The following is a 26,277-nucleotide window of genomic DNA, read 5'->3' as shown; positions in this document are numbered from 1 at the left end:
TTTTTAATCAAAATTAAAAATAATATCTGTAGAGCTTGCCCTGTCCTTCAGGTGCCAAACTATTATAGCTAGCAGTTACAGAATTGTTATGACACCAGGGCCAGGCGCGGTGGCTCACGCCTGTAATCCCAGCACTTTGGGAGGCCGAGGCGGGCGGATCACAAGGTCAGGAGATCGAGACCATCCTGGCTAACACGGTGAAATCCCGTCTCTACTAAAAATACAAAAAAAATTAGCTGGGCGTGGTTGCAGGCACCTGTAGTCCCAGCTACTCAGGAGGCTGAGGCAGGAGAATGGCGTGAACCCATGAGGCAGAGCTTGCAGTGAGCCAAGATTGCGCCACTGCACTCCAGCCTGGGCGACAGAGCGAGACTCCGTCTCAAAAAAAAAAAAAAAAAAAAGAATTGCTGTGACACCAATTCTGTCTTTGATGATTGATGATACCTGCCAACACCCTCATTGTTTGTACAGCACTGTTGAGTATAGGAAGATTTGAGTGGCGAAGGGGATATAAACCAAAGTTTAAAATAACTGCCAGCTAGCTGATTGACTAACTCAGACTAGAGATAACAATTTGCCCAGGCAGTTGGAAGACTGATGAGCCTTTGTAGCCTATTTGGTTACCGCATTTTCGCATGAACTGATTTGGTAGGCTGACATATTATTTTATAATTGTGGGGGTTTTTTTGATGTTGTTTGTTTGTTTTACTTCTTTGTATGATATGTCTGAGGTTTAGATATAAACCGTAACCGTTCTTCAAAGCACTTTTCTTTTGATCTCCAACATACTGGAAGGTAGAGAAAATAGTCCGGAGAATTAATGATTAATGCATTTTCACCTTTCTTGCCTTCCTTTTTCCTTTTTCCTTTCTCTCTCTGTCTCTGTCTCTCTCTCTGTCTTCCTCTCTCTCTCTTTCTGTTCTGAACACACTTGAATGTCTGTGCCTGTGAAGATTTACTTTGTTTTGAGAAGCTGAATTGTGCAATTGATGCCACACCTTATCTACATACCCACTTTCCATGCTAGGCTTGCTTTGTCAGTCTCTGTGAGTGATTTAGCAGAGGGACGTTTGATGAGAAAGGCAAGAAATTTCAGCAGCTCCGTAGTTTGTTTCTTTCAGGGTAGTTTATCTTGCTAATCTAAGTACACAATGGGAGGAAGGGGAGGAAGGATGGGAAAGAGAAAAGGTAAGGTGTCCCTGTTGCTCTTTCAGCAGCTAGACATTCCTGCAGTGGAAAAATGCTCCCATAAGCCCTTCGCCTGTTCCCTTCCCACTTTATCCTCCTTTCCCCCTTTCTTCTTTTCTTTTCTTGTCTTTCCTCAAGTCTAATGCTGTTGCGGTTGGCATTTGGGGGATGGAGGGAAAACCTCAATATCTCCCCACCATTCCTTTACTTTTTCTTCCCACCTACATTCTTGGTTAGTCTACAAAAACTTCATAATGTTTTTTGTTTTTGTCTCAATTTATCCTACAAAAATATGCTATTAGCTCCTTCTAACATGTCTTTACATTCTCAGATATTTGATGGCAGAGAGTTTGAAGGCCCAACAGAAATGTGGTATTCATGATCCAAAGCATGGCATAGTTCACTAGTTTGGGATAATTTCCTTTGGAAAGGTCTCATATCTTTGAAAAACAAAAAAGACCCTTTTCATCTTTAGGTTTAATTTTGCTTCTTTATTTTCGTGAATGTGTTCTTAACTCTCTGGTTGAGAGGTTCATTGGGGATTAGTTAAATGTCCAGATGAGTGACAGCTAAGAGCTTAAACAATGGTTTAAAAAAATGGCTTCTCAACATTTTTTATGTTTACAATTCAGATTAAGAGTAGACATTATGCCAGCACACTTGAAGGGATTCAAAGACACTTAACAAGATTAAGAAATTTTTACACTGGCTAAATCAGAATTAATTATAGCACAATCATTTTTACAGTTATAACAATGTCTTGCAATGTCCAGACAACATCATTGTTCATTTTATCCCCCTTCAGCACCGTGTTATTCAGCAGTTGTGTGCTGCCCTGGCAGTGGTATCTTCTGTACCTATAAAACAGTTCTCACATATTTCTATAAGCGCATAATTTTTTTTGCAAACTTGCCAGTATACCAGATTATCTGTCTCTTACCTCCTACCACAAGCAAGTCATATTTCTTCCACACTACATCTCAAGATGCATTCATCTTAATTTTCTATCTAACACTGTCACCATACTCACTAGCAGCAAAGCTATATTTCAGTCAGGAAACTTTTTCTGTAAAGGACCAGATAGAAAATATTTTTGACTTTGCAGACCACATGGTGTTTGTCACAACTATTCATTTCCACTATTATAGAGCAGAAATGGCCATAAAAATACATAGATGAATAGCATGACTGTGTCCCAATAAAACTTTATTTATAAAACAGGCCCAGATTGGATTTGGCCCACCAGCTGTAGTTCATTGGTCCCTACTGTATTTCCTAAGCTGATGAAAACAAAGCATGCTCATAGGTTTAAGAACTGGATTGAAGGATTACTACAAGTCACTGTAAGTCTGACTTATAGTGACTGTTATTAATTTGTGGGTATTCTACATCTGATTTAAAGGGATCACTAAGACTCTTTATTATTGACTAATCTGTCTAGCTCTTGTTACTATCCTCCCATAGTTGTAAGTAATGATGTATCATTCATCTTCACAGATGAGAGGAAAAGAGTGAGGAAATTGATTTCTAATTCTAAGCTGTAGCCTGGCATGAGCTCACGTTCTCTTTTTACCAACACCATTATGTGCATCATAGATTATTCCTTAGTAAAATTTAGATAGATGGTTATGATTTCCATTCTGTAAGAAATTTAACAATGGTCATGATTTTTCCCATTTCTACTCCTAACAAGTACTTAGTTCTTCTGGCATTACTATGTACTTTGTTTAAATACTAGACAGGAAAAGTTTGTATATACTTTAGCACTTTGGCAATCCAGCCTTCTTGGCTATTGTAAACTTCTGTAGATGTTTTATTACTGTTTCACATTATGTGGAATGAATGTGTTTCTTTATTCCAAGTTTTTCCTGTCTGCCCTGTTCTTGTTCTTGGTATTAGTTCAAGTGTTAAATCTTGAGTGCCAATAATAACAAACATCCTTGCCTGCCCCTTCCTGTTAGAGAAGGTAGGGTGCTGTAGTGTGCAGGTTTTCTGCTTATGCTGAGAGTTAGGACAGGGCACTTAGGTGGCTTAAATGACTGGAAAAAAACAGTAAAGTCTTCTATCTTTTAAGTTTCCAGTTCAGGTTTTATATGTAATACAGTATTTCATAATTCACATGAAAAGAACCATTTTGATTCCAATCCGTCAATCAGGATTTTCTATGAAGTCTATTCCACAACTTATATGATACAGTTTGCAAAAAAAAAAAAGGCTATAACTTTCTGGGTGTGATGCATAAACTTTTCTATTCAGTTGTATAAGCTGCCTTGAAAGTTTGGTTCTATATGTCTGAGTATTTCCCTATTCAATTCTCAGGTTCACTTAACTCCTCCATTTAGTCCATTATAGTATTTTCTGTGTCTGAGTGTAGTTAACTAAAATGTCCATTTAGACATGAGAATTATATGCTTTACTTTTGGCTTCTCAGTGCAAGTATACTTGGGAGATGCATAGAGGAAACAGAAAGGAGACTGTAAAATTAAAATGTAACTTTTTAAACTAGAGCAAGGGAGTAATTACTGGCCTCCTCCAAGAGCACAAGGAAGTAAAGACCAAGGCTTTGTAAAAAGAAAATTGTGTCAGACCAATTTAATTTCCCTGTATGACAGAATGACAGTCCAAGATGATAAGGAAAACGAAATAGATTTCATCTATATGACTCTAGAAAGGCTTTTGATTTCATCCAACATGACAGTCTTATCAACAAATTAGGAAGGTCTGGTCCAGATCATATTGCAGTTAGATGAAAGCCCCACTTGACAGAAAGGCTTCATCTAAAATGGGAGTTGTGAGTCCTTCTGTGTTATACTAGACAAGGTTCAGTTCCCCTTGGAATTCTGTTTGGAAAGCAACGTGCTTAATAGGTTGCAGTCACCAGACAATATGTCAAAGTGGGAATAAGGGTAAGTGAGCATGTCTTTAAAAGTTGTAGAACCAGACCCAGATAAAGAAAGATTAAATTAAATTAATATATAGCATAAAAAGGTGTAGGCACCAGAAGGAAACTAAATACAAGAATGATGTTGCTGTCACAAGTCTAGATTCACAGAATTGCAGTGCTAAACAGACCTTTGGGTATCAAATTGCCCATCTTCTTCATTTTGCAGAAGATTGCCAGCTCAAGAGAGGAAGTTACATGCCCAAGGCCACACAGCTGGTTAATTGCAGGACTGAGACTAGGATTCCTAGTTTGGTATTCTTTTTTACTACAAACTGTCACTATTTTTAAAAAATAATTCTCTTGAGGCATATTTTACATATCCTAATTCACCCAAGTATACAGTTCAATAATTTTTTTTGTAAATTTACCAAGTTGTGCAGTCATCAACTTTCAAGCAGTTTTAGAACATTGCCATCACCCCAGTATGATTTTTTATGTCACTAACTGTTAGTTCCTGTCACCTACTTATCCCCTAGCCCTAGGCAACCATCAATCAACTTTCTATCTCTATCGATTTGCCTTTTCTGGACATTTTATATAAATGGAATCCTATAATGTATGTCTTTTGTGTCTGGCTTCTTTCACTTAGAATAATGTTTTAAGGTTTATCTATCTTGTAGCATGTATCAGTCATCATTTTATTGCCAAATTGTATTCTTTTGTGTGGATACATCATATTTTCCTTATCTATTTGCCAGTTGGTACACATTTAGGTTGTTTCCATTTTTGGACTATTTTGAATAAAGTTTTTAATAACATTGTGTCTCATTGTGTACTTTTTAAGTCTAATAACTTTGTTCCCCAAATTGGGACTAAATTATCCATCAGATGTGGCTTCTTCCCCTCCTACACTTTTTTTTTTTTTTGCAGATATGGATGGTAGAGTTCCCACAGACTGCAATTAAGGTTGCTATTAATGTTCTAATAAATAGCCATAGGGGATTAAATCATCCAGAGGAGAAAAAGCTTGTTAATCTAATAATAGTCTTTTATTCTATGATGGCTTATGAGAAACTGTTAGCCAAATGCCCTCCATCTTCACAGAAAATAAATGAGAAGAATTGGATTTAAACCACAGCAAAAAAAAACACTTCAGACGGGCACAAGGAGGCACATTTTATATGACAGTCGATATTATCAAGTTAATTTGCAGTATTATAAAAACAAAGTTCATGTAATTTTCTCTGAGAGAAGCTTATATGAATGGGTTTAAATCTGTCTAAAGCCAGATGGCCCCTTGTGATTCCCTAAAAGGAAGACAGTTCTTTTGCGATACTTTTGCTGAGTAGTTAAAGAAGACGTTTGGTTTTTGGTGTTCACAGAGGCCATTTCATTGTGCCTATGAGAAATAAAATCAGTTGTTGGAAAGTTTTACACAAACCACTCAGTGTGGCAGAAGACAGGACATTGCTCTCATGTCCTGGACAGAGTGATGTCCCCTGGCTACTATTCTCTCCCTAATAATAGCTAGAATAATCATTATTTAATTCTAGAATTACATAATTTCCAAAGCAATTTCACATCTAATCTCCTTTTGACTTTGCATTTGAGCTGTCAGTAGTTTCTACAATTACTTGTGAGACTCTGCCACATAGCAGTTCAAAACCCTTTCCAATCTGATTCCATTTTATTGATCTCTCTTTATCTCTCATCACTCCTAGCAATAGAGTCTCATCACATTGTACTATTCACCATCTCTTGAATACCTCATATTCTTTAGCTCTTCTGTATTTTTGCTAGACTGTCCTTTTATATCCCTTATCTATTTGGAGAACTCTGAGACTCAGCCTCCAGTCAGGCCTACACATGATCTCTTCTATAGGTAAATGTTCTCCTTTCCTTTGCCTCAGAAGAATTCACTGATCCCTTTTTGTGTGCCTATACTGGTTTGATATCATAGGACAGTGTACTAGCTGCATGACCTTGGATAACTAGCTTAACTTTTCTTGAATTTTTCTTACCTTATCTAAAATACATTTGTATCTTTCAGAGGAATTCAATGAAACCTAAATATTAAAACATATTATATACAAATATAATAGATTAGTATTAATAGTAGAAATGTGAACATAGACTTCATATTATAATTATACCAGTTTCCTGTAGTTCTACTTGATTTTTGAGCACAGCCATCCTGCTTTATTCACCTTTGTAACCTAAGTACTAGCTGAAGTCCTGATACATAATAAATCAGATTGAATCATTTGAAGTAAGCAAGGGCGATATTATTATTACCATTTTGAAGATTTGAAATTGAGACCCCAAATGCTAAGTAATATAATGACTTAATCATTAAGTCCTAGCTACTTTTCCCCAAGTTCACCAATAGAACTTCCAATAACCTCTGGAGGACCTGTACTCTGACTATAACTAGTATTAAAGGTAGGATTTCTCAAAGTATTATCCAGGCTACCTGTTACAGACTGACTTCTGAAGATGCTTATTAAAAACATAAAATCAAATCTCAAAAATATACTGTTGAGGGGGGAAAAAGCCAGACACATAAAACCAGAAATGAAAGAGAAGACATTGCTACCAATTTTACAGAAATAAAAGGATGATGAATGAGTACTATGAACAACTGTATGCCAACAGATTGCATAAGCTAGATGAAATTGTCAAATTCCTACACAACCTACCAAGACTGAATCATGAAGAAGTAAAACACCTAATAGACCTACAACTAACAAAGATATTACATCAGTAACCAAAAACCTCCCAACAAAGAATAGCCCAGGACCAGTTGGCTTCACTGGAAAATTCCACCGAACATTGAAAGAAGAATTAACACCAGTTCTTTTCAAACTCTTCCAAATAATTAAAGAAGAGGGAATACTTTCTGATTCATTCCATGAGGCCAAAGTCAGATAAAAACACTAGGAGAGAAGAAAACTATAGACCAATATGCCATATGAACATGGATGCAAAAATCAACAAAATGCTAGCAAACAGAATTCAACAGGACATTAAAAGTATTATATACCATGATCAAGTGGGATTTATTCCTGGAATGCAAGATGGTTCAATATATGAAAATCAGTTAATATAACATAGCATATTCTCAGAATGAAGGGGAAAAATCACATGATCATCTCAATGGATGCAGAAAATGCATTTGACAAAATTCGGTACTCTTCCCTGATAAAATCACACAACAAACTAGAAGGAAAGTGCATAAACACCATATATGAAAAGCTGGTAGCTAACATTGTGTTCAGTGATGAAAGACTGAAAGCTTTTCCTCTAAGATCAGGAATAAGACTAGGATGCCCACTCTCATGCTTCTACCAACGTGGTATTGGAAATCATCGCCAGAACAGTTAGGCAAGAAAAAGAAATAAGAGGCATATGAATTAGAAAGGAAGAAGTAAAATTATCTCTGTTAACAAATGATATGATCTTATTTGTAGAAAACCCCAAAGATCCCCCCTCACACATACAAAACACAGAACTAATTAAGGGACTTAGCAATGTTACAGGATATGAATCAGCACACAAAAATCAGTTGCATTTTATAAACCAACAATGAACAATTCTGAAAAGGAAACTAAGAAAACAATTCCATTACAATGGCATAGAAAAAATTAAAATACTTAGGAATAGACTTCAAGAAGGAAGCTAAAGACTTGTACACTGAAAACTACAAAGCGCTGCTGAAAGAAATTGAAGAAGAGACAAATAAATGGAAAGATAGTCCATGTTTAAGGATTAGAAGACAATATTAAGAGTCAGTGCTTCCCACAGTGATGTACGGATTTAAAGCAATCCTTTTCAAAGTCCCAGTGTTTCTTTACAAAAATAGAAGAATCAATCCTAAAATTCGTAGGGAATTTCAAGGGACCCTGAATAGCCAAAACAATCTTGAAGAAGAATAACAAAGTTGAAAGCCTGACATTTCCTCATTTCAAACCTTACTTCAAACCTACATTAATCAAAACAGTGCAGCACTGGTTTCAAGAAAGACATATAAGCCAATGGAATAGAATAGAGAACCCAGAAGTAAACCCTTGTGTATATGGTCATATGATTTTCAGCAAGAATGCCAAAACCATTCAGTGGGGAAAGGATGGTCTTTTCAACAAACAGTGCTGGGAAAATTATATATCCACATGCAAAAGAATGAAGTTGGACCCTTACCTTACACATATACAAAAGTTAACATATACAAAAGTTAACTCAAAATGGATCAAAGATCTAAACATAAGAGCTGAAACTATAAAACTCTTCGGTGAAAACAGAGGAAAAGCTTCATGACACTAGATTTCTCAGTGATTTCTTGAATATTACACCAAAAGCACAGGCAGCCAAAGAAAAATAGATAAATATGACCACATACAAATTTTAAACTTTTGTGCATCAAAGGACACTAACAACAGAGTGGAAAGGTAACCTACATAATGAAAGAAAATATTTACAAATTATATATCTGATAAGGGATTAATATCTAGAATATTTAAAGAACTCCTGCAACTCAACAACAAGAAACGCAACAAATAACCAGATTTTAAAATGGCCAAAAGATTTAAATAGACATTTTTCCAAAGATCTTCTTTGGCCAGTAAGTATTAATACATTAAAAGATGTTCAACATCATTAATCATTAGGGTAATGCGAATCAAAACTACAATGTTATACCACTTTACACCCATTAGGATGGCCATTATTAGAAAACAAAACAAAACAAAAGAGAAAGTAACAAGTGTTTGCAAGCATATGGAGTAATTGGAACTCGTGTGTATTGCTGGTGGGGATGTAAGTGGTACGGTCAATAAGGAAAAGCATATGGTAGTTCCTTAAAAAGATAAAAATAGAATGATTTGATTCAGCAATTCCACTTCTTGGTATTTACCCAAAAGAACTGAAAGCAAAGACTCAAACAAATATTTGTATACCCATGTTCATAGCAGCATTATTCCCAATAGCCAAAGGGGCAACCCAAGTATTCACCAATGGGATAATGGAAAAACAAAATGAGTATATTAATGCAATACAATATTATTCATCATTAGAAAGGAAGGGAATTCTGACACATGCTACAACATGGATGAATCTTGAAGAAATTATGCTCATTGAAATAAGCAAGTAGACAAAAGAACAAATACTGTACAATTCCACTTATATAAGGCATGCAGAGTAGTCAAGTCATACAGATAGAAAATAGAGTGATGGTTACCAGGGGTGGGGGAAGGGGAGAATGGGAGTTATTCTTTAATGGGTACAGTTTCAGTTTTGCCAGATGAAAAAAGTTCTGAAGATAGCTGGTGGTGATGGTTTCACAATGCAAATATACTTAATGCCACTGAACTCTATACTTAAAAATGGTTAAAATAGTATATTTTATGGTATGTGTATTTTATCACAATTTTAAAATATTTAACATTTTTATAATGAAAAAGGAATAAATGAAAGAGTCTGTACTGTCTGATTTAATTTATTTAAGGTGCAAAAATAAATCTATGGTGTTGATGTCAGGACAGTGGTTATCCTTGGAAGAGGGAAGTAACTGGGAAGAAGTATGAAGAGGCCTCTGGGATGTGTGCAGTCTGTGAAATTCTTTGAGCTGTCCATTTGTGATTTATATGATATGTTTTTTACATGAATATTACACCTCAAAAATGATTTTAGCAATGTCGATCACAGACCCCACAGCAGACCTATGGAATCAGAATCTCTGGGAGTGGAAATTCAGGACCTTGCATTTTAAAAATCTCCCTTCTAAGTTTGTCTTAAGACTACTGGATTTTGAGAATCTTTGCTAAAGGAAGAGGATTAGATAAATATTTTCCAATACCCCAGATTTCTTCAATTCTATCCTAACAATAAATATTTCTTAGAAAAGAAATTTTTGATTTCCTTGCATCATTTACCTTCTCCCTGTTAGGAAAATGCACATCATTTTTTAGGTGCTGAGACAGAGGACTAAGAAATCAATGACATAAAAATGCATAGTTTAATTTTTAAAAAAAAAACTATTATCCTAAGGTGTCCTAAATACTATAATTTATAAATATCTGGAAGAGTGGAAACAATTTTATTGAGGCCTTGTAAAATATGGCAGGTGCTAGGACCTCTTGGAACTCAGGTATCTTCAGTAGGATGTGAAACATCACATCATGGGGTGTGGTACAGTGTGAGCAGGTAAAGAAAAGCCAGTTCTTCCACATGTAAACTACTTGAACTCCATTTCATCTTTTTTCGTACCATCTCTAAGATTGCTGCCGCATTTGCTTGTTAAACTGAAAGCATGTTTCTTGCAAAGGCTCTATTGGAAGGAGCAGATCGAGGTCTTGGAGAAGCTCTTGGAGGCCTCTTTGGAGGAGGTGGTCAGAGAAGAGAAGGAGGAGGAAGAAATATTGGAGGGATAGTTGGAGGAATTGTGAATTTTATCAGTGAGGCTGCAGCAGCTCAGTATACTCCAGAACCGCCTCCCACTCAGCAGCATTTCACCAATGTGGAGGCCTCAGAAAGTGAGGAAGTTAGGCGATTTCGGCAACAATTTACACAGCTGGCTGGACCAGACATGGAGGTGGGTGCCACTGATCTGATGAATATTCTCAACAAAGACCTTCCTAAGCACAAGGATCTGAAGACCGATGGTTTTAGTCTCGACACCTGCCGGAGCATTGTGTCTGTCATGGACAGTGACACGACTGGGAAGCTGGGCTTTGAAGAATTTAAGTATCTGTGGAACAACATCAATAAATGGCAGTGTGTTTATAAGCAGTATGACAGGGACCATTCTGGGTCTCTGGGAAGTTCTCAGCTGCGGGGAGCTCTGCAGGCCGCAGGCTTCCAGCTAAATGAACAACTTTACCAAATGATTGTCCGCCGGTATGCTAATGAAGATGGAGATATGGATTTTAACAATTTCATCAGCTGCTTGGTCCGCCTGGATGCCATGTTTCGTGCCTTCAAGTCTCTGGATAGAGATAGAGATGGCCTGATTCAAGTGTCTATCAAAGAATGGCTGCAGTTGACCATGTATTCCTGAAGTGGGAACTGAGAAGTCAAGACCCTCCCTGGAGGACAAGACTGAAAACCTTGCCAAGCTGTACACAGTTGCTGATACCCTGTGCAACAGCTCTCATTTCCTGGCAAGCTCTTTCACAACCCTACATATTTCTGATTGTGTGCTGCCTTTTAGTGCTGAATTAAAATGGATATTTCATGAAAAATGTTCTGAGTGGTTTGTATATCAGCTTTTTGAGATTTGGATTTATATGGACTTACATATATATGATGGGGAGGTTGTGGGGTAGAGTTCTAATGGAGTAGATTTTTAAAGGTGTTGCTTATTTAGTGAATAAATTCCAAGGAGTTGGAACTTTATTATTGTTGTTATTGTTGTTAAGAATGAATGTTTTTAATCCTAGAATAAATCAAGAAAGCCCTCAGGAGAACATTTTCCATTTTAAAAAGTTGAGGAGAGAGGTTCAAAATCTGTTTTTCTTGTAATTTTATACCTGGTTTTTCCATTATGTAAAAAAATGAAAAGTGCTTTTTAGGAAACTTACTTAACTGTAAAGAAACAGGTTCAGACAATGAAATTAAGCAGTTTTATATGAGGGTAGCATTTTTTTTTTTAAATGATGGAGCTACTATCTAAAATTCTAAAGTTCTTTAATTCTGTTTCTTTAGTAAAAAAAGCACATAGCAATTTCGTTTTGTTTTGATACATTTGTAAAGAGAGTCAAAGACATCGGGGAATAAAACAGTATACTCATAGTTCAAAAATGTCTCTAGCTGCCTTAATGAATCAAAATGTTCGCTCTTACACATACTTCATACAAAATCAGGCATGCCCTGTTGACGTTAGCCAGCTCTTGTCGTGTCTTGTCCTGCCTTAGAGCAAGGAAAATTCTTTCGTTTATCTTTGAAAACTACAGGCAGGAAGTAAGCAGCAAACAAAGAAAAAAAAAAAAAAGAAAAACACATGAACAATAATCAGTTAAATGGAATGTAAACCAATATAGAGAACATATATTGCTGACTATTGCAATTGTTCTCAGCCCTGGCTGCAATTTGGAATCACTGGGAGAGCTCTTTAGGAATACTAATAATACTTGAATCTCCAAATAAGTTAAATAAGACTCTTCAGAGGTGGGGCCCAGAGATGAATATGTTTAAAGCTCCCCAAGTGATTCTAATGATCAGCCAAGGTTGACAGCCTTGATTGCTTTGAAGTAGCGCCGCCTCACAGTATTTTTTAAGCCTGTCTCAGCCAAAACTAAGGCCAAGCAGGAGAGTCAGTGTTGCCAGCATTCAGGAGAAGGAAGATAGAAATACCAAGAAAATGCCACCCAAAAGCTGGGGTAGTTGTGCCTTTCTTGCGTACAGACTTGGTTTGGCTTTATAATTTTGATAACAGGCTATTATAGCAGAGCAAACAGAATCCAGAATCCCGGTGCCAGTAGACACAGCTAGAGAGGCTACATTTTTAAGTGCTCAGTTCCTCTGTCTGCTATTTAATTGGTCTCTACCCATTCTGCTTCTCTGATTTTTAATGCGTTGTCTCTACCCCAGGCTACTTTGGAGGGTCATCCCGAGTTTGCAGATAAATTCTGCCTCCCTCTTTGGACTCATTTAGAAGAAAGTTGTAACTATGGAAATGATGTAACTAGCCTGTTAACATCCCTCAGCTTCCTGTTAGAAATCCCCAGTGAAATGTGGAGAGGTTGGCTTTTGACCTTTGTGTTCACCATCATCACCATCATATAATATTTATGAAACACCACACACATATAATTCTGAACCGAGCCAAGCACAAAGATCACATCCATTTTCCTCAAGGGACTTGTAATTTAACCTTGGTCTGGTATGCTACTTAGACCAGGTGTGGTTACATAAGAAGGAGGCTGCTGCCAGCAACCACACATTAATAACAATCTATTTTAGAATAAGTCCAGGAATATGTTAGGCATGGATGTAGTAAAGTAGCCAAGAAAGGGGAAAGCTGCCAGACATCTTTTAAGGTCTCAGAATATTAGGTTTATAATTTAACCTTTCCATAGGATGGTTGTGGAAAGAACAATGTAACCACATTTTTGTTCCTCACTTTATTGTAAATGTTTCATAACAGTTAAAACAGTCATCTCACACTAGGAGTGGTATTATTGCCCTTGCTTCTCAAGTTGATGGATTACCTACTTTTACAATTCTCTTCCAGCATGCTCATGGAAAAACATCCCGAAATTACCTAAGTTTCTCTCCTTTTCTCTTCTGTATTTGTGTAAGTAACCTCGGACATCAGAGTGGATACTAGAAACTAAAAAATCTGGACTTTTTCCAAGTAACCAAATATTTAGCATTGTGTAGAACCAATAGCCTAGCAAGTGATTGAATTTCTTAGTTTTCATTCAATATTTGATGTTTTAAGGGCATATTTTTAATGTTAGAAGCAATATTTAACTTGACGCCTTTTTAAATATTTGCCTGTTCTATATGCAAGACTATTTATAGCCAAATATTTATATAAGATAATTCATATAACTCCATGCCATTATTTTCAAATTTCTGACATTAAGTAATTTAATCCATGTAAATTGAAAATCATACTCCGTGATAAAAATATGTGAAATTATACATCTACATTTTTAAATTTCAAAAGATCCCATGTGATTTTGAAAAGTAACTTTATCTTGATATAATCCACTAAATTTTATAACCTGTAAAAAAGGAGAAAGAATCATGTGCTCTGTGACTATGAACAGCAAACTTCCAAAAACATTCAAAATTTGTATGTGATCTTAAAGGTCACTTTAAAAATATTTTTGGGTAGTGATGCATGTGTTCTTAAAAGTTGGTTTATCTAGCTACCCCAGTCAGAAATCTTATCAGTACTGGCTAGGCTTGGTGGCTCATGCCTATAATCTTAGCACTTTGGGAGGCTGGGGTGGGCTGATCACTTTGAGCCCAGTAGTTCAAGACTAGCCTGGGCAACATGGCAAAACCCCGTTTCTATAAAAAAATTAAAAAATCCCCACAACTAGCCAAGCAAGTTGGCACACACCTGTAGTCCCTGCTACTTGGGAGGCTGAGGCGGAGGATCGCTTGAGCCCAGGGGGTCCAGCCTGAGTGACATAGGGAGACCTTGTCTTCAAAAAACAATTATTTAAAAAAATCTTATCAGTAGTATTACACAACTACCCATATAGTGGGGACTTAAAAAATATTTGTGGAGGCACTTACAAAGTATGGATATTTAATGTGCCTACTGATCTTGAAGAACCTTCAGAATTGCTTTCTAAAAATATTTAAGTATATTAAAACAATTATATTCCTGGAAAACTGATTCAATTATATATATGGGTAGAAATATGCTCTTAATCAGAATATTCAGTTAAATAGAATACTTCTTCCCATACTCTTCTGTATAACTGAGAATTTACTGTATTTTAATAATAATACTCCTTTGGATTTATAGAGTATCTCTGAAGATGTGAAGACTTTTTCTGTTGGTTGCTGCCAACTAAATTCTGTTTTATGTAAACATTTTAAAATTATTTTGATGACACTGATTATCTCTCATTTACAGGGATGATATATTTCAGTTATAACATAACAAAGAAAAATAGTCCCTCTTCTTGGGAGTTTATCATTGCAAAATGTATTCAAAACCATATCCTTAAATTTTACTAAACACAAAAAGTTATAAAGAGTATCTAATTCCACATGAATAAAGATGTTGAATAAATTCAACTATGAAACAACTGGAAGGAACTGATACCTGAGAATCAGACACATGAGAATCACCACTTATTTTTTCAAGAGTTTTAAGTGGACAATATTGGAACAAGTAGCCTAGAGCTTCCTGTTGGCCCTGAAAGCTGGTGTTGTGTGACTAAGCAGATGAAAGGTGCTGGGGGGCCATGAGCTCACAGTGACCTCCCCTCACACACACTTCCATGCTTTTCTGATCCTGCTGACTTCCAGGAAAGGGATGGGGCCCACGCTGGAGTTTCCATGAGACCATTATCTTTTCTATTTGTACTTACCCAATGTAACTCCTTAGTTCTAAGTCTGGACTTCTCTGGGCTCCAGATTAGGAAAGGTTATGGAGGGATTATGGCCTCCCTCCACAGAGCTGGTCTCCTTTGAAATGTGGCCCTGAAATATTTTCAAGTCTAGATTTTTTTTTATTAAGCTTATAATTCTTCCTGGGGAACTCAGTAGGTTTTAAAGAAAAGAACCAAAGATGGTGCAATAATTCTTATCATGATACTGATTTGACATTTAAGAATTAAAAATAGTATATTTTGCTGTATAATTTTTATCTGTTTTGGGGTACATTTTATCAAGCCATTTGCTTTAGTAAGCAGCCAGATTATCTAAATTTTAATTGCAGCTATGGCAATAGTGAGTTTTGTGACCTCAAGAGAAACTTTTGTCTCATTTTTTTCATTGGTAAAATGAAGAAGTTAAATGGATGATTTATAAGGTTCCTTCCAGTTCTAAATTTAGTTATTCTGAATTTGGAATCTTAACAGTATATTGACTTACTAATCCAATAATATAATCTCTCAGAATAATTTCCATGCTGCTTTTTCCTTCACATTACTAGGATGAAAAGATTCATATACCCTGTCTTGTGATCATCAAGATTCTGCTTTAACATTCTTTGTCATTCAAAACCACTCATATGTTAATGAAATTAGGGGTCCAGAATGTTACCTTGTTCTGTGACTAGTGGTAATGTTAAGAGTTTGTCACATTTCTATTTCTCCATCTGCAAAATGACTTAATGATGCTTCTTGACCTGTGTTACACATAGGGTTTGGTAGTACAGATAAAAACTGGGTATCTCACAATAAAGATACAACATAAATTCAAAGGCATATTTCCAATTATACAGACAATCTATGATAGTAACTTCAGTGCCCATAAATTATTCTTGGATCTGTTCTTAAGAACTTCTATTTAAGACTTCTATGTTGCTTAGTGGAAAAAGCTAATTGCAGAAGAAATGTATCTATGTTGAACAATATAGCCATGGTTCAAGAAGCTCCTCAACCTCTAAGGTTCAGTAAAAACAGCCCTCCAGAGTGCATAAGAAAATTAAATGGTGGTGGCAAAGAAGGAAATGATTTCCTTTAATACTCTGCCTTCTCTGAAGCTTCTGGAGTGGTGAAATGTAGATATTGACTGTGGCGCTGGTTACCACGGTGTATACATTTGTCAAAACACATCAAACTAAGCTGGGTGTGGTGGCACACGTCTGTAGTTACAGCTCCTTTGGAGGATGAAGTGGAAGGATCTCTTGAGACAAGGAGTTCAAGCCTGTAGTGCGCTTATGATCGTGCCTATGGATAGCCACTGCACTCCGGCCTGGGAAAGAGAGTAAGAGCATATCTTTAAAAAAACCAAAGACCAAAAAACACATCAAACTGTAGTACATTTAAAATAGATGCATTCTGTTGAATGTAAACGTAATCAACACAAATAAAGCTGATTAAAGAAAAGGAAAAACAAAAAACAACAACCAAAAAAACCCAGTTCTCCGACAGACGTAATCAGACAAAAGGAAGTCAGATGACCTGAATGTTTGTTTCAGGAATAAACCTTGTTCCTTTAGGGAAATCTTGAAACCTCTGTTTCTACCTTCTCTGGTGGGAAAACGAGATTAGATTATTACTCTTTTTAGTTTCTGCCCTGCGGTAAGATAAAGTAATATGGTGAAAATGATTCTTAACTTTTTAAGTTTTGGTTGCTTTGAGAAGCTGATAAAAGCTACATTTTTCTCTAGAAAGATGTCTTAAAAATTGCTTACCATTTCAGGGGCTTCACAGCCCTTCCTTCCCCAAATTCATCCATGAAACTCCAGCAAAGAATTCTTACCTTAGTGTTTTAAAGTGAAAGTTCTATGAACCTAGAGTAGTAGGTAAGGGTAGATGAGAACAAGTTGGGTTTTTTTGTTTTTTGTTTTCTTAGCCCCTGTCTCTCTGTGCCTCGGAATGAGAATACACGGTTACACAAAGGAAACAGCCCTTGCTTTTAAGAAACTTTTGACTGAAGTATAGATACTTCATCACAGATGATTATCATACTCTTGTTGTGTCAAATATTATTATTAGTCTATCAAATTAAGTACTGCCCTAGCTTTGTTGTTACTAGTTCATAGTTTATCTGGGAATTTATCACTTGAAAATCTTGCTGCCAAAATGATTCTAACGCCTGGTATTATAATCAAGTACTTACTTACAGTTCTCTTTCTTTCTCCCTCCTCCTACCCTCCCTCCACCTCTCTATCTTTTTCTAACACTTCCATCGCATTTGTCCTTTCTCCTCTTCTCCCTCTTTCTTTTTTAGTTCTCTATCTGGCCTCTCTTCCTTCAGTCCTCCCTACTTTCTACCTTATCTGTCTCTCTCTTTCTTCCTTTTCTCCTAAGCTTTCTTCTCTCCATTTTCATCTTCTTAGTGCTCCTGTCTAGGTAAACAGTTAATGTACAGGGAAAACTCTGTATTTAGTCAGCCCGAATTACAATGATCAATTTCTTCCTTTATATTGCCATCAGGCAATGCCTCCTAAGGTGTATTATACTAGTTATGCTTTATTTTCAGTGGCTTAGAAGTGTAAGATCTTCTGGGCTGATGTCCCCCAGGGCTATTAAAGTTGCCCAAGTTTGCTTCAGTTGCTCCTGGTTTACTGCAGATTAAGCCTGGAAGAAAGAAAAAATGTAGCTGTGATTATTGCCCTTTTTCTTTTCTTTCCATTTCCCACATGTGGAAGATTGCTTAGTAACCCCTTAGGACCCTTAATGACCCTTTGGTGTTGGTCTTTATGGCAGGACCACCAGTAATGGTGGAATGAACACTTCACTTCCACAAAGGATGAAACTCATAGGTCCTGCCTCCCAGAGGGGCTCCCATCATGGCAAAGCTGAGCTCAAGAACCCACACTGGGTGCCATAGAGCCATGACAAATGGCCCCAGTCATAAGAAGTTTATATTTATTGCTGAACAGAAAATATATTTTTCTTCCTTCTTGGGAATAGTTGGGCTACTTGCTTGCTGTTCCTTCTCAGTGAGACTTGTCTCCAAACAGTGAATGATGAGGTTGAGCTATAAGACATACCTGAATTTCACCTCATAGTAGGATTAATAATAATTCCATTAGTGGCCCTCCTAATTGATTTATCCCATCCTTTCACAGAACCATGATGGCAGTATCGACTTCCGAGAGTATGTGATTGGCCTGGCTGTCTTGTGCAACCCTTCCAACACAGAGGAGATCATCCAGGTGGCATTTAAGGTACTGTCAGCCCCATTGAAAGCATCTTGGTCTGCCTTGTAAACAAGTGTTGACTCTAAGTGTATTATTTGAAAATCAGTGAATCTATTACGTGATTTTATAGATCTGCTCTGACATGTACAGGACAATAATGTGATTAAGTCAGTTGCTACTGAGAATAAAGAAAACACAAGCATTTATTTAAGCAAAAAAGTCTCTAGAAGTAGCCGAATTAACAGCATCAAGATTGAAGAGCAGGAGATTTCACAAGCTAACTTAAAAAATTATTTCTTTTCAGCTTCCCCATTTTGAAGCCCCAAAGGGAAGTTTATAAATAAACACCACCTGTCACTAGTCATCCTAATTCACTCTCTGGAAACTTCTGATCTATCGTTATTTTCTCATTCTGTATGTCAGTGATATTTTCAGTGGTACTTTTTCTAATAAAATTTGTTTTGTCATTGTGGCGTCAGGTGAACACCATCATAAATGTCCCAAGTTCCTACCCTTCATGTCTTCCTGTAGTATCACATATATTTTCACAGCAATACAGGGATCTAAATTGGGAGCAGATGAATAAAATTCATGTCCCTGGTTCCCACAGAGCTTGATGAAGTTTGAATTTTGAGGACCATTTACTTACAAGTGCAAAACAAGAGGGAAGAATACATTCCCAAAATGTATGTTCTGTTCTGAGAGTAAAGGGGCTTCATCTAATCAGTATGTTTAAATATGATGCTCACTTTTAGTTCTAAGGTTGTCTCTCAAGTAAAAGAGAAACTTGATTTCTCTCCTTGTCTTGCTAAGCTATGGATATTGGCTCTTGTTGTACAGCCACGTAGTTTCCTTGCTTTTGTCCAGCAGGAGAGCTGCAGACCTTCTCTGTTTCTGTTTTCTACTCATCTCTTCCTGACTTCCTTGGAGAAGAACGTCTCTCTGCAATTCCAAGAAGTCTTTTCCCCCTCTATTATCTAGAAAGACTTTTCTTCTTCCAAGAGTTCTTTCTTATGTCTTAGAGGCCAATTGGGATAAGCCTTAGGAATTTTCATGTGCACTATCATTGACAGAAGAGCCCCTGAGTTTATTTTTTATTTCAGATTGGTTTAAACTGTGTTAACTGCTAGGCCTATAAAGAACCTAAATGGGTGATGCTTAGCAGATGGTCATTAGGCAAGGGCCAGACTTTTTCCAAAGTTTAAACCCTTCAGCTTTTACAGACTTATTCATCATAAAACCTAAAATTACACACATAGCTAACTTATTCTGATCTAGATATTTCTGTTTCTGTTTGGGGACTGTACGTGTAATTATAAGTTTAGTTGAGCAAATGGTCATTTTTGGTTTACCAATGAAAGACCTGATATAAAATTTGGCCCTTAATCACAGTAATTACGTTTTGAAAGAAGCTGTGAGATTTTTATGTGGCCTAGACCTTGGTTTGGGGAAGGGGAAGGGAAAAAAGGAGGGCTTAAAACTATAATTAGCTTTTTTTTCAGTAAGGCAAGAATTATGCTTTACATTGGTTATTTTTTAATCCTCCTTTTCAAATGTGTTTTATGTTTTGAAAGTATTTTTGCATACTTTTTATTTAGTAGTATCCTTTTACATAGAGGATTCTTTTATGTATTTTTATTTGGATAGCACTTCACAGTTAATTTCCCATCTTTTATCTCATTTCATCTTCACAGTGACGCTTAGAGTTAGAATATTAATCAAGATTCTTCATTTGCAAGCAATAAGATAGACTGGTTGATGGACGTCAAAGTGGAATTATTTGTAAGGCCAGGGAGTAGACTCAAGGGAAAACTCACAGCCAGGAAGCTTCAGAGGTCCTGGCTGCAGGAACAGCCTTACAACCTCCCTGGCCACTGCAGTTAAAATGAGCAAACTCCAACTCTGTTCATAATGCACATTTCAGGGAGGGTCCAGCTGGTCTTGGGCCATGTACTTGATGGGAAAGACAGAATGTTTTCATTAAGATTCCACATTATTCTGTGCAATAGGGAGATATCAGTCCCCATTTCAAAGGAAACTGAGGTGTTAAACTTTCTACCAGAGTCTGGATCATGCATGGGGTTTACCTTAGATCTAGGAACTTTGTAGTGGGGAGTGACGAGTAAGTGAGGGAAATTGAAGAGTTTAGAGAAGGGAGTTATGGCAAAGGACACATATAGAGGAAGTAAAAGTCTTTAGTATGGACCATGTAAAAGGAACTTATACAGAAGTGAGAGACACCAAAGCACCAAACCTGGCAAGAATTTAGACTGTTCAGATGAGTTGGCGCAAACTGTTTAGAAATGGAAGGCCTCTGAAGAAACCTTAGAGCTTGTGAGGAGCGAGCTATGACTGAGTCCTGGCAATTACTGTGTGAAGTCCAAGGCGCATGAAGAGCCTGAGGTCTACGGTTTGTGAAAACAGATGCCGATTCACTTTTCACTTTCCAACTATTGTATCGCCTAACTATGCACTGAGTGGTAAGAAATGGACTTGAAGCCAGACCTTTGTCTGCTGGGGCAACAAATCTCAACTTCAAGTTATATTTTTTTATCCTCCTACCCTTTAGGAACCATTAAAATATGATTCAGTATTTGCTTATTATTTTTTTCATGGTTATCACCCCTTATCTAATACCTGTTTTTCTCTGTTTTTGATCTTGTATTTGGTCAGAAGTAGAAATGTCAACATCAGGAACTCTAGATATTATCTGCCTGGATTTGGATGCCCCCTGTACTACTTGCAAGTGGTGTGACCTTGGGAAAAGTTACCTAACTGCTTTGTGTCTCAGCTTTCCCATCTGTAAGACAGAACTGACAGTGGCACCTACCATAAGACTATTGTGAGGGTTGAGTTAATACATGTAAAGTGATTTGAATATTTTTGATCAGTGTTATAAAAAGTAAGTACTCATATCATTAAAAATTCTTAAGACCCAGGAGAGGATTTTGAATATGGAATATTAATTATCCATCAGTTATCCTTATTTTGCTGCATGACTTTCAGTCTACCCCACTCTACTGCCTTTTCCCCTCCTCCTAAACCATATTCAGTCTCTCCCTTCCTAAAATAACTTCTTTTGTGCTTGGGTATTACCCCGATTATCTCTTTCCCTTTGTTTCATAATTTCTTAAAATGAAGAGTCCATATTTCTTGCCTCTGCTTTTCACTTCTATTCATCTCTGATTCCCATTACCATCTGGCTTCTGGTCCCCTGAAATTGTTTACTAAAGTCATCAGGATCCTCTAATAATCAAATCCAACAAACAGTTTTGCTTCTTGCTTGGCCTTCCTATGGCATTTTGCTCTTACCACTGTTAGCATCTCTTCCTCTTTCCTAAACACACCCCCCTTAGCTTCTAAGATGCATGCTCTTATTTCTTGGTTCTCCTGTCTGGCTGCTGCTTCTAAGCCTTTTCTGTCAGTTCCTCTTTACTACTCATACCTCAGCTGTTGCTGTTCCCAGGACTTTGCTTTACTTTGTGCATTCTCTACAGATAAGCTCAAACATACCCATAGTTTCCATTCTTACCCAAATTCATATCTCAAGACTCATCAGTTTCCTAAACTGATATTCTGAATCTCTTATTTACTCCTGGCACCTCTGATTCAAATTTAACCTATCTAGGTCTAATTCTTGGTCTCATTTGGCACTTGTTCTGTTTTCCCACTTTGGTTAATGTAATCAGCTTTCACCCAGTTGCCTAAAGTAGAAGATATCATTTTTACTTCTGACCTTTCCATCACTACAGACCCCTTATTGATAAGCATGTCTTGTCTCTGCTTTTTATGAATTCTATCCCTTCCTATCCTTCCTGCTTCTCAAACCCAGACTCTTAATTGGTTTTCCTGCCTCTGGTTTTATCAACCTCTTGCTTCCAATTCATCCTCCATACTCTGCCTCAGAGTTTTCTCAGTTCTCATAGGATCACACCACCTCCACTCCCATTATAATCCTACAGGATTTGGTGAGGAATTATACACCCACCATGATCTAATTCCTGTTTGTCTCTATCCCCTGACTGGAGCCCCAGGCAATCACTTGCCATTCTTTGTATATTCTGGGAACTTCTCTTCATGTTCTAAGACCCAACTCAAATGTCAACTCCTGTGAAGCCTCCTTGGACCTCTCTGGGTAGGATTCATTATGTTCCCCATGGAGATCCCCTGTGCCTTTGTACTATGTACCATTGGTACAGCTCCTGTTTTAATCCTGTCTCTCTCAAACACCAAGCTACAGGTGTTGTGAGGGTAGTAGAGATGATACTTTCTTAATATACATATTTCTAGCCCATGCCACAGTAGATGTTTGAATTATTAAAGACTTTATTTTCCAAGATTATTCCCTACCACTATGACCCTGAGGAAGCTAATTCTTACATTTTATTTTCTTCAGCTCTTCGATGTTGATGAGGATGGCTACATAACAGAGGAAGAGTTCTCCACCATTCTACAGGCTTCCCTTGGAGTGCCTGACCTTGATGTTTCTGGTCTCTTCAAGGAAATAGCCCAAGGGGACTCAGTTTCCTATGGTGAGTAGGCAATCTGGCCTCCTGACTTAGTTTACAAGGAGGACATCCAGACTATGGACTGATGCTCAAGAGTACTGTTTCTCTTAACTAATTACATTAATAATAGACATAATAGTAATAATGATGACCACAGTAATAATAGTAGTAATGGCATAATAGTAATAGCTAATTATTGAGGACTTATATGCTAGGCACTCTCCTAAATATTTATATATATATTAACCCATTTAATCTTTATAGCAAGCCTATCTAATCGGTATTCTTAATTATTCTTATTTTACTAAGATACAAAGACTTTAAGTAACTTATCTAGATAATTCAGCTAAAGAACATCAGATCCACAATTCAAAAAAGAAAACAGTTTGGCTTTGGAGCCTGCACTATTGACGCTACACTTTAGTGATCTCTGCTGTCAGTGTGGCCAGGCAAAACTGAACAAGTAAACCAAGTAGGTTGCAACTATAGTAAAGGAACATGGACTGAGGCACCAACAATAATAGTAGCTAAACAATGTATTGATGTTTACTATCAGTGACCTATGTAACTGTTCACATTCCTTGTCTCATGCCATCTTGTTAGCAACTCCTGTGAGATAGGGTCTATCATGGAGAAAGACCTTGTGGCAAAGTGGCAGGTCTATCCATCAGTAACTGTCTTCTCTCTTGATGGCTCAAGCCCATCCATCAAAACAAGTTGCACTGGACTGAAGCTTCTCTATGTTCACAGTGCAGTTGTTGAGAAACACACCTCAATGGAGAGGCCAAGATAATTGTTTCCCCGTCTTGGGTTTGATGTGGTCATGGATGTCAAGTTGGCTTATCTTCCCCAGTCTTTCCCCTGAGGCTGGATGGAGACTCCTCTTTAATTACTCTTTCCTTATGGTGTTCAAGAGTTTCAGCTTGTTAACTTTCATGGGATGGGAAAAGCAGATCACATACTTCTCTTACTCTCTGTTTTTAATTACTGTCATTTAGGTAATTAAATGCCTAGGGCACTTAATCTATTGAGTTCATTTGAAAAAATAGGATAAAATGGTAAGTATAAATACTGAGATGAAACTTATGAGTCATAAACTCAAGTGTACTAATTCTCTGGCTATTTTCTTTTCATAAGTAAGACTATTACCCTAAACTACTAAATTTTGAAAAACTATTTGGAATAACTACTTCAATGGAAGCTTAATACTAAAAATGATTTGTAGATAGCCATAATAACCTGTTGATTTAAGTAATTTTTCAGGGAAATCTGCTTTGTTTTCTGGAGTTCAACCTTTTTCTTTGCAGAATACAGAATATCTCCCCTTTCTCAATATTAGGCAAATCTGCTATTTTTTTCAAGAATGTTTGAAGTATTTAAGTATAATTTTGTTTAAAAAGTAGATATTGATACCTGTCATGAATGTGACCATTTAGATTGTTTAAATGTGATCCTTTAAATCAGGGGTTCCCAACCCTTAGGCCATGGACGGGTACTGATCTGAGGCCATTAGGAATGGAGCTGCACAGCAGGAGTGAGCATTAGAGCCTGAACTCTGCCTCCTGTCTGATCAGTGGAGGCATTAGATTCTCATAGGAGCGCATGAACCCTATTGTGAACTGCACATGTGAGGGGTCTAGGTTGCACGCTCCTTATGAGAATCCAATGCCTGATGATCTGAGGTTGAACAATTTCATCCTGAAACCATCTCCCCAGTCCCCTTTACCATCCATGGAAAAATTGTCTTCCATGAAACCAGTCCCTGGTGCCAAAATGGTTAGGGACTGCTGCCTTAAATTACTTTATTTTCAGTTTTCCATTATCTAAATTAATGCTCAAATTCCACACAGAGTCAATCACAGGACTTCCAGAAATGAGTTACTCTTTAACGCCACTGACATCCCAATAGAGGATCTTGATCTTTTGGCCATAGCACAAGTCTTGAAATTAAAGTTCTTGGTTTCAGTAGATCAACTGTCATGCTCACTTATCTTCAAAGTCACTTAAGTCTTCTATGTGTCTCCGTCATTGAAACAGACTCATGTAGATGAAACTTTATTTATTTTTATTTTTTTCTATAATGTATCCCTAGAAACAAGAACCTTTATTTTGGAAGTTAAAAAAGAATACTTAGTAGTTTGCCTGATTTAGAAATAAAAAGTGGTTTATTAATGCAAAACAACATTGCAATTGCAAATAATGATTTGGGTTCAATCTGGTGACTTCCTCATCACTAAGACCTGTTTGTTTATTTGTTTTTTTGAGATACAGTCTCACTCTGTTGCCCAGGCTGGAGTGCAGTGGCATGATCATAGATCACTGCGGACTAAGACCTATTTTTATGTGTAAGAGTTAGGTAGTCTAATGTGTCATGAAGCAGACCCTTGCTTATCAGAGGATTTTTTAAAAGTAAATGGATAGAAATAGGACATTTAGTTAAAATTCTTTTATTATAGAGCCAAATGGCGGCTAATCCAAAGACCATGCTATCTTTGCTGTAATAAGCTCAATAAAAGTTTTATCCACCCAAAAGAAGAGAATAGAAGGATTTCAAAGTAGAAGACAGGAGAATATTTCAGAAACTCCAGGTTACTGGAGGATTGAGGTTCAAGTCCCGATAGTTAACTAAGTAAGCCTTCTATAGCCCTATCTCAGCTTCTAAAACACTTGAGATAAAAAGAACTCCTCTACTTGGAGGTCTTGTGGTATGATTATTATATATTGTACACTTTCCTATCCATTATTGATTATAAATCAAGGCTCAGCTTTTTAAGACTGTATTTTTCTGTACCAGAGTTAATGGCTCAAATGGTTTTAAAAACCGGTTATAGAAAGTGGTGAGTAATATAATTTGTTAAACATTTTTTAAATTGCTAGAAATAACAAAAATACAGAAAACTAAATAAAACATATAAAGCACAATGAAGTTTTATAAAGTGAACATCTGTGTAACTACCATTCAAGTGAAGAAATAGAGCTTTTCCACAACTCCAGAAACCCCTGTGTGCCCTTTCCCAACCACACCCCTACCTCTCTCTTAAAGAAGGGGGTTGTTATCCTGACTTAAAAAGGAATCTCTGCCTTGCTTTATTTTACTTTAACAGTTCACCCCTGAAGTATGTATCTTTAAATATTAAATTTTAATTTTGTCTAAGTTTTTGGACTTTATATAAACAATTATGTGTTACTTTATGTCTTTTTTCATTAAACATTATGGCTTTAAGATTAATCCACATTGTTACTATATAGCTGTTCATTCATTTTCATTGCCATATGGCCTTATGTTCCATGAGTATGACACAATTTATTTATGCATTTCTACTGTTGATGGACATCCAAGTTGTTTTTATTTTTTATCTATTATAAATAATGTTGCTGTGAACATTCTCATACATGTCTCTCAGAGCACAATATGC

General features: G+C 36.8%; 2 protein-coding genes across 2 annotated transcripts in view; both read left to right on the top strand.

Moving 5' to 3' along the window:
• LPCAT2 (lysophosphatidylcholine acyltransferase 2) overlaps window positions 1-26,277 on the top strand; it is a 74,827-nt gene that overhangs the window by 46,005 nt on the left and 2,545 nt on the right. Inside the window, exons 12-13 of the mRNA XM_030796906.1 lie at window positions 18,282-18,380; window positions 22,750-22,885. Of these exons, the coding sequence (XP_030652766.1) occupies window positions 18,282-18,380; window positions 22,750-22,885 (235 nt within the window). The remainder of the gene's footprint in view (window positions 1-18,281; window positions 18,381-22,749; window positions 22,886-26,277) is intronic.
• On the top strand, window positions 10,298-11,301 carry CAPNS2 (calpain small subunit 2). The gene has a single exon (XM_030796916.1). The coding sequence runs from the start codon at window positions 10,377-10,379 to the stop codon at window positions 11,121-11,123; it is 747 nt and encodes a 248-aa protein (XP_030652776.1). The 5' UTR covers window positions 10,298-10,376; the 3' UTR covers window positions 11,124-11,301.

The sequence above is a fragment of the Nomascus leucogenys genome, chromosome 2 (genome assembly GCF_006542625.1).
Source record: "Nomascus leucogenys isolate Asia chromosome 2, Asia_NLE_v1, whole genome shotgun sequence".
Lineage (NCBI taxonomy): Eukaryota > Metazoa > Chordata > Mammalia > Primates > Hylobatidae > Nomascus > Nomascus leucogenys.
This window is presented reverse-complemented; position numbering and strand designations above follow the sequence as displayed.

Excerpts from the sequence above, each read along its gene's own strand:
- CAPNS2 (XM_030796916.1), top strand. The coding sequence starts at position 10,377 with ATGTTTCTTGCAAAGGCTCTATTGGAAGGAGCAGATCGAGGTCTTGGA.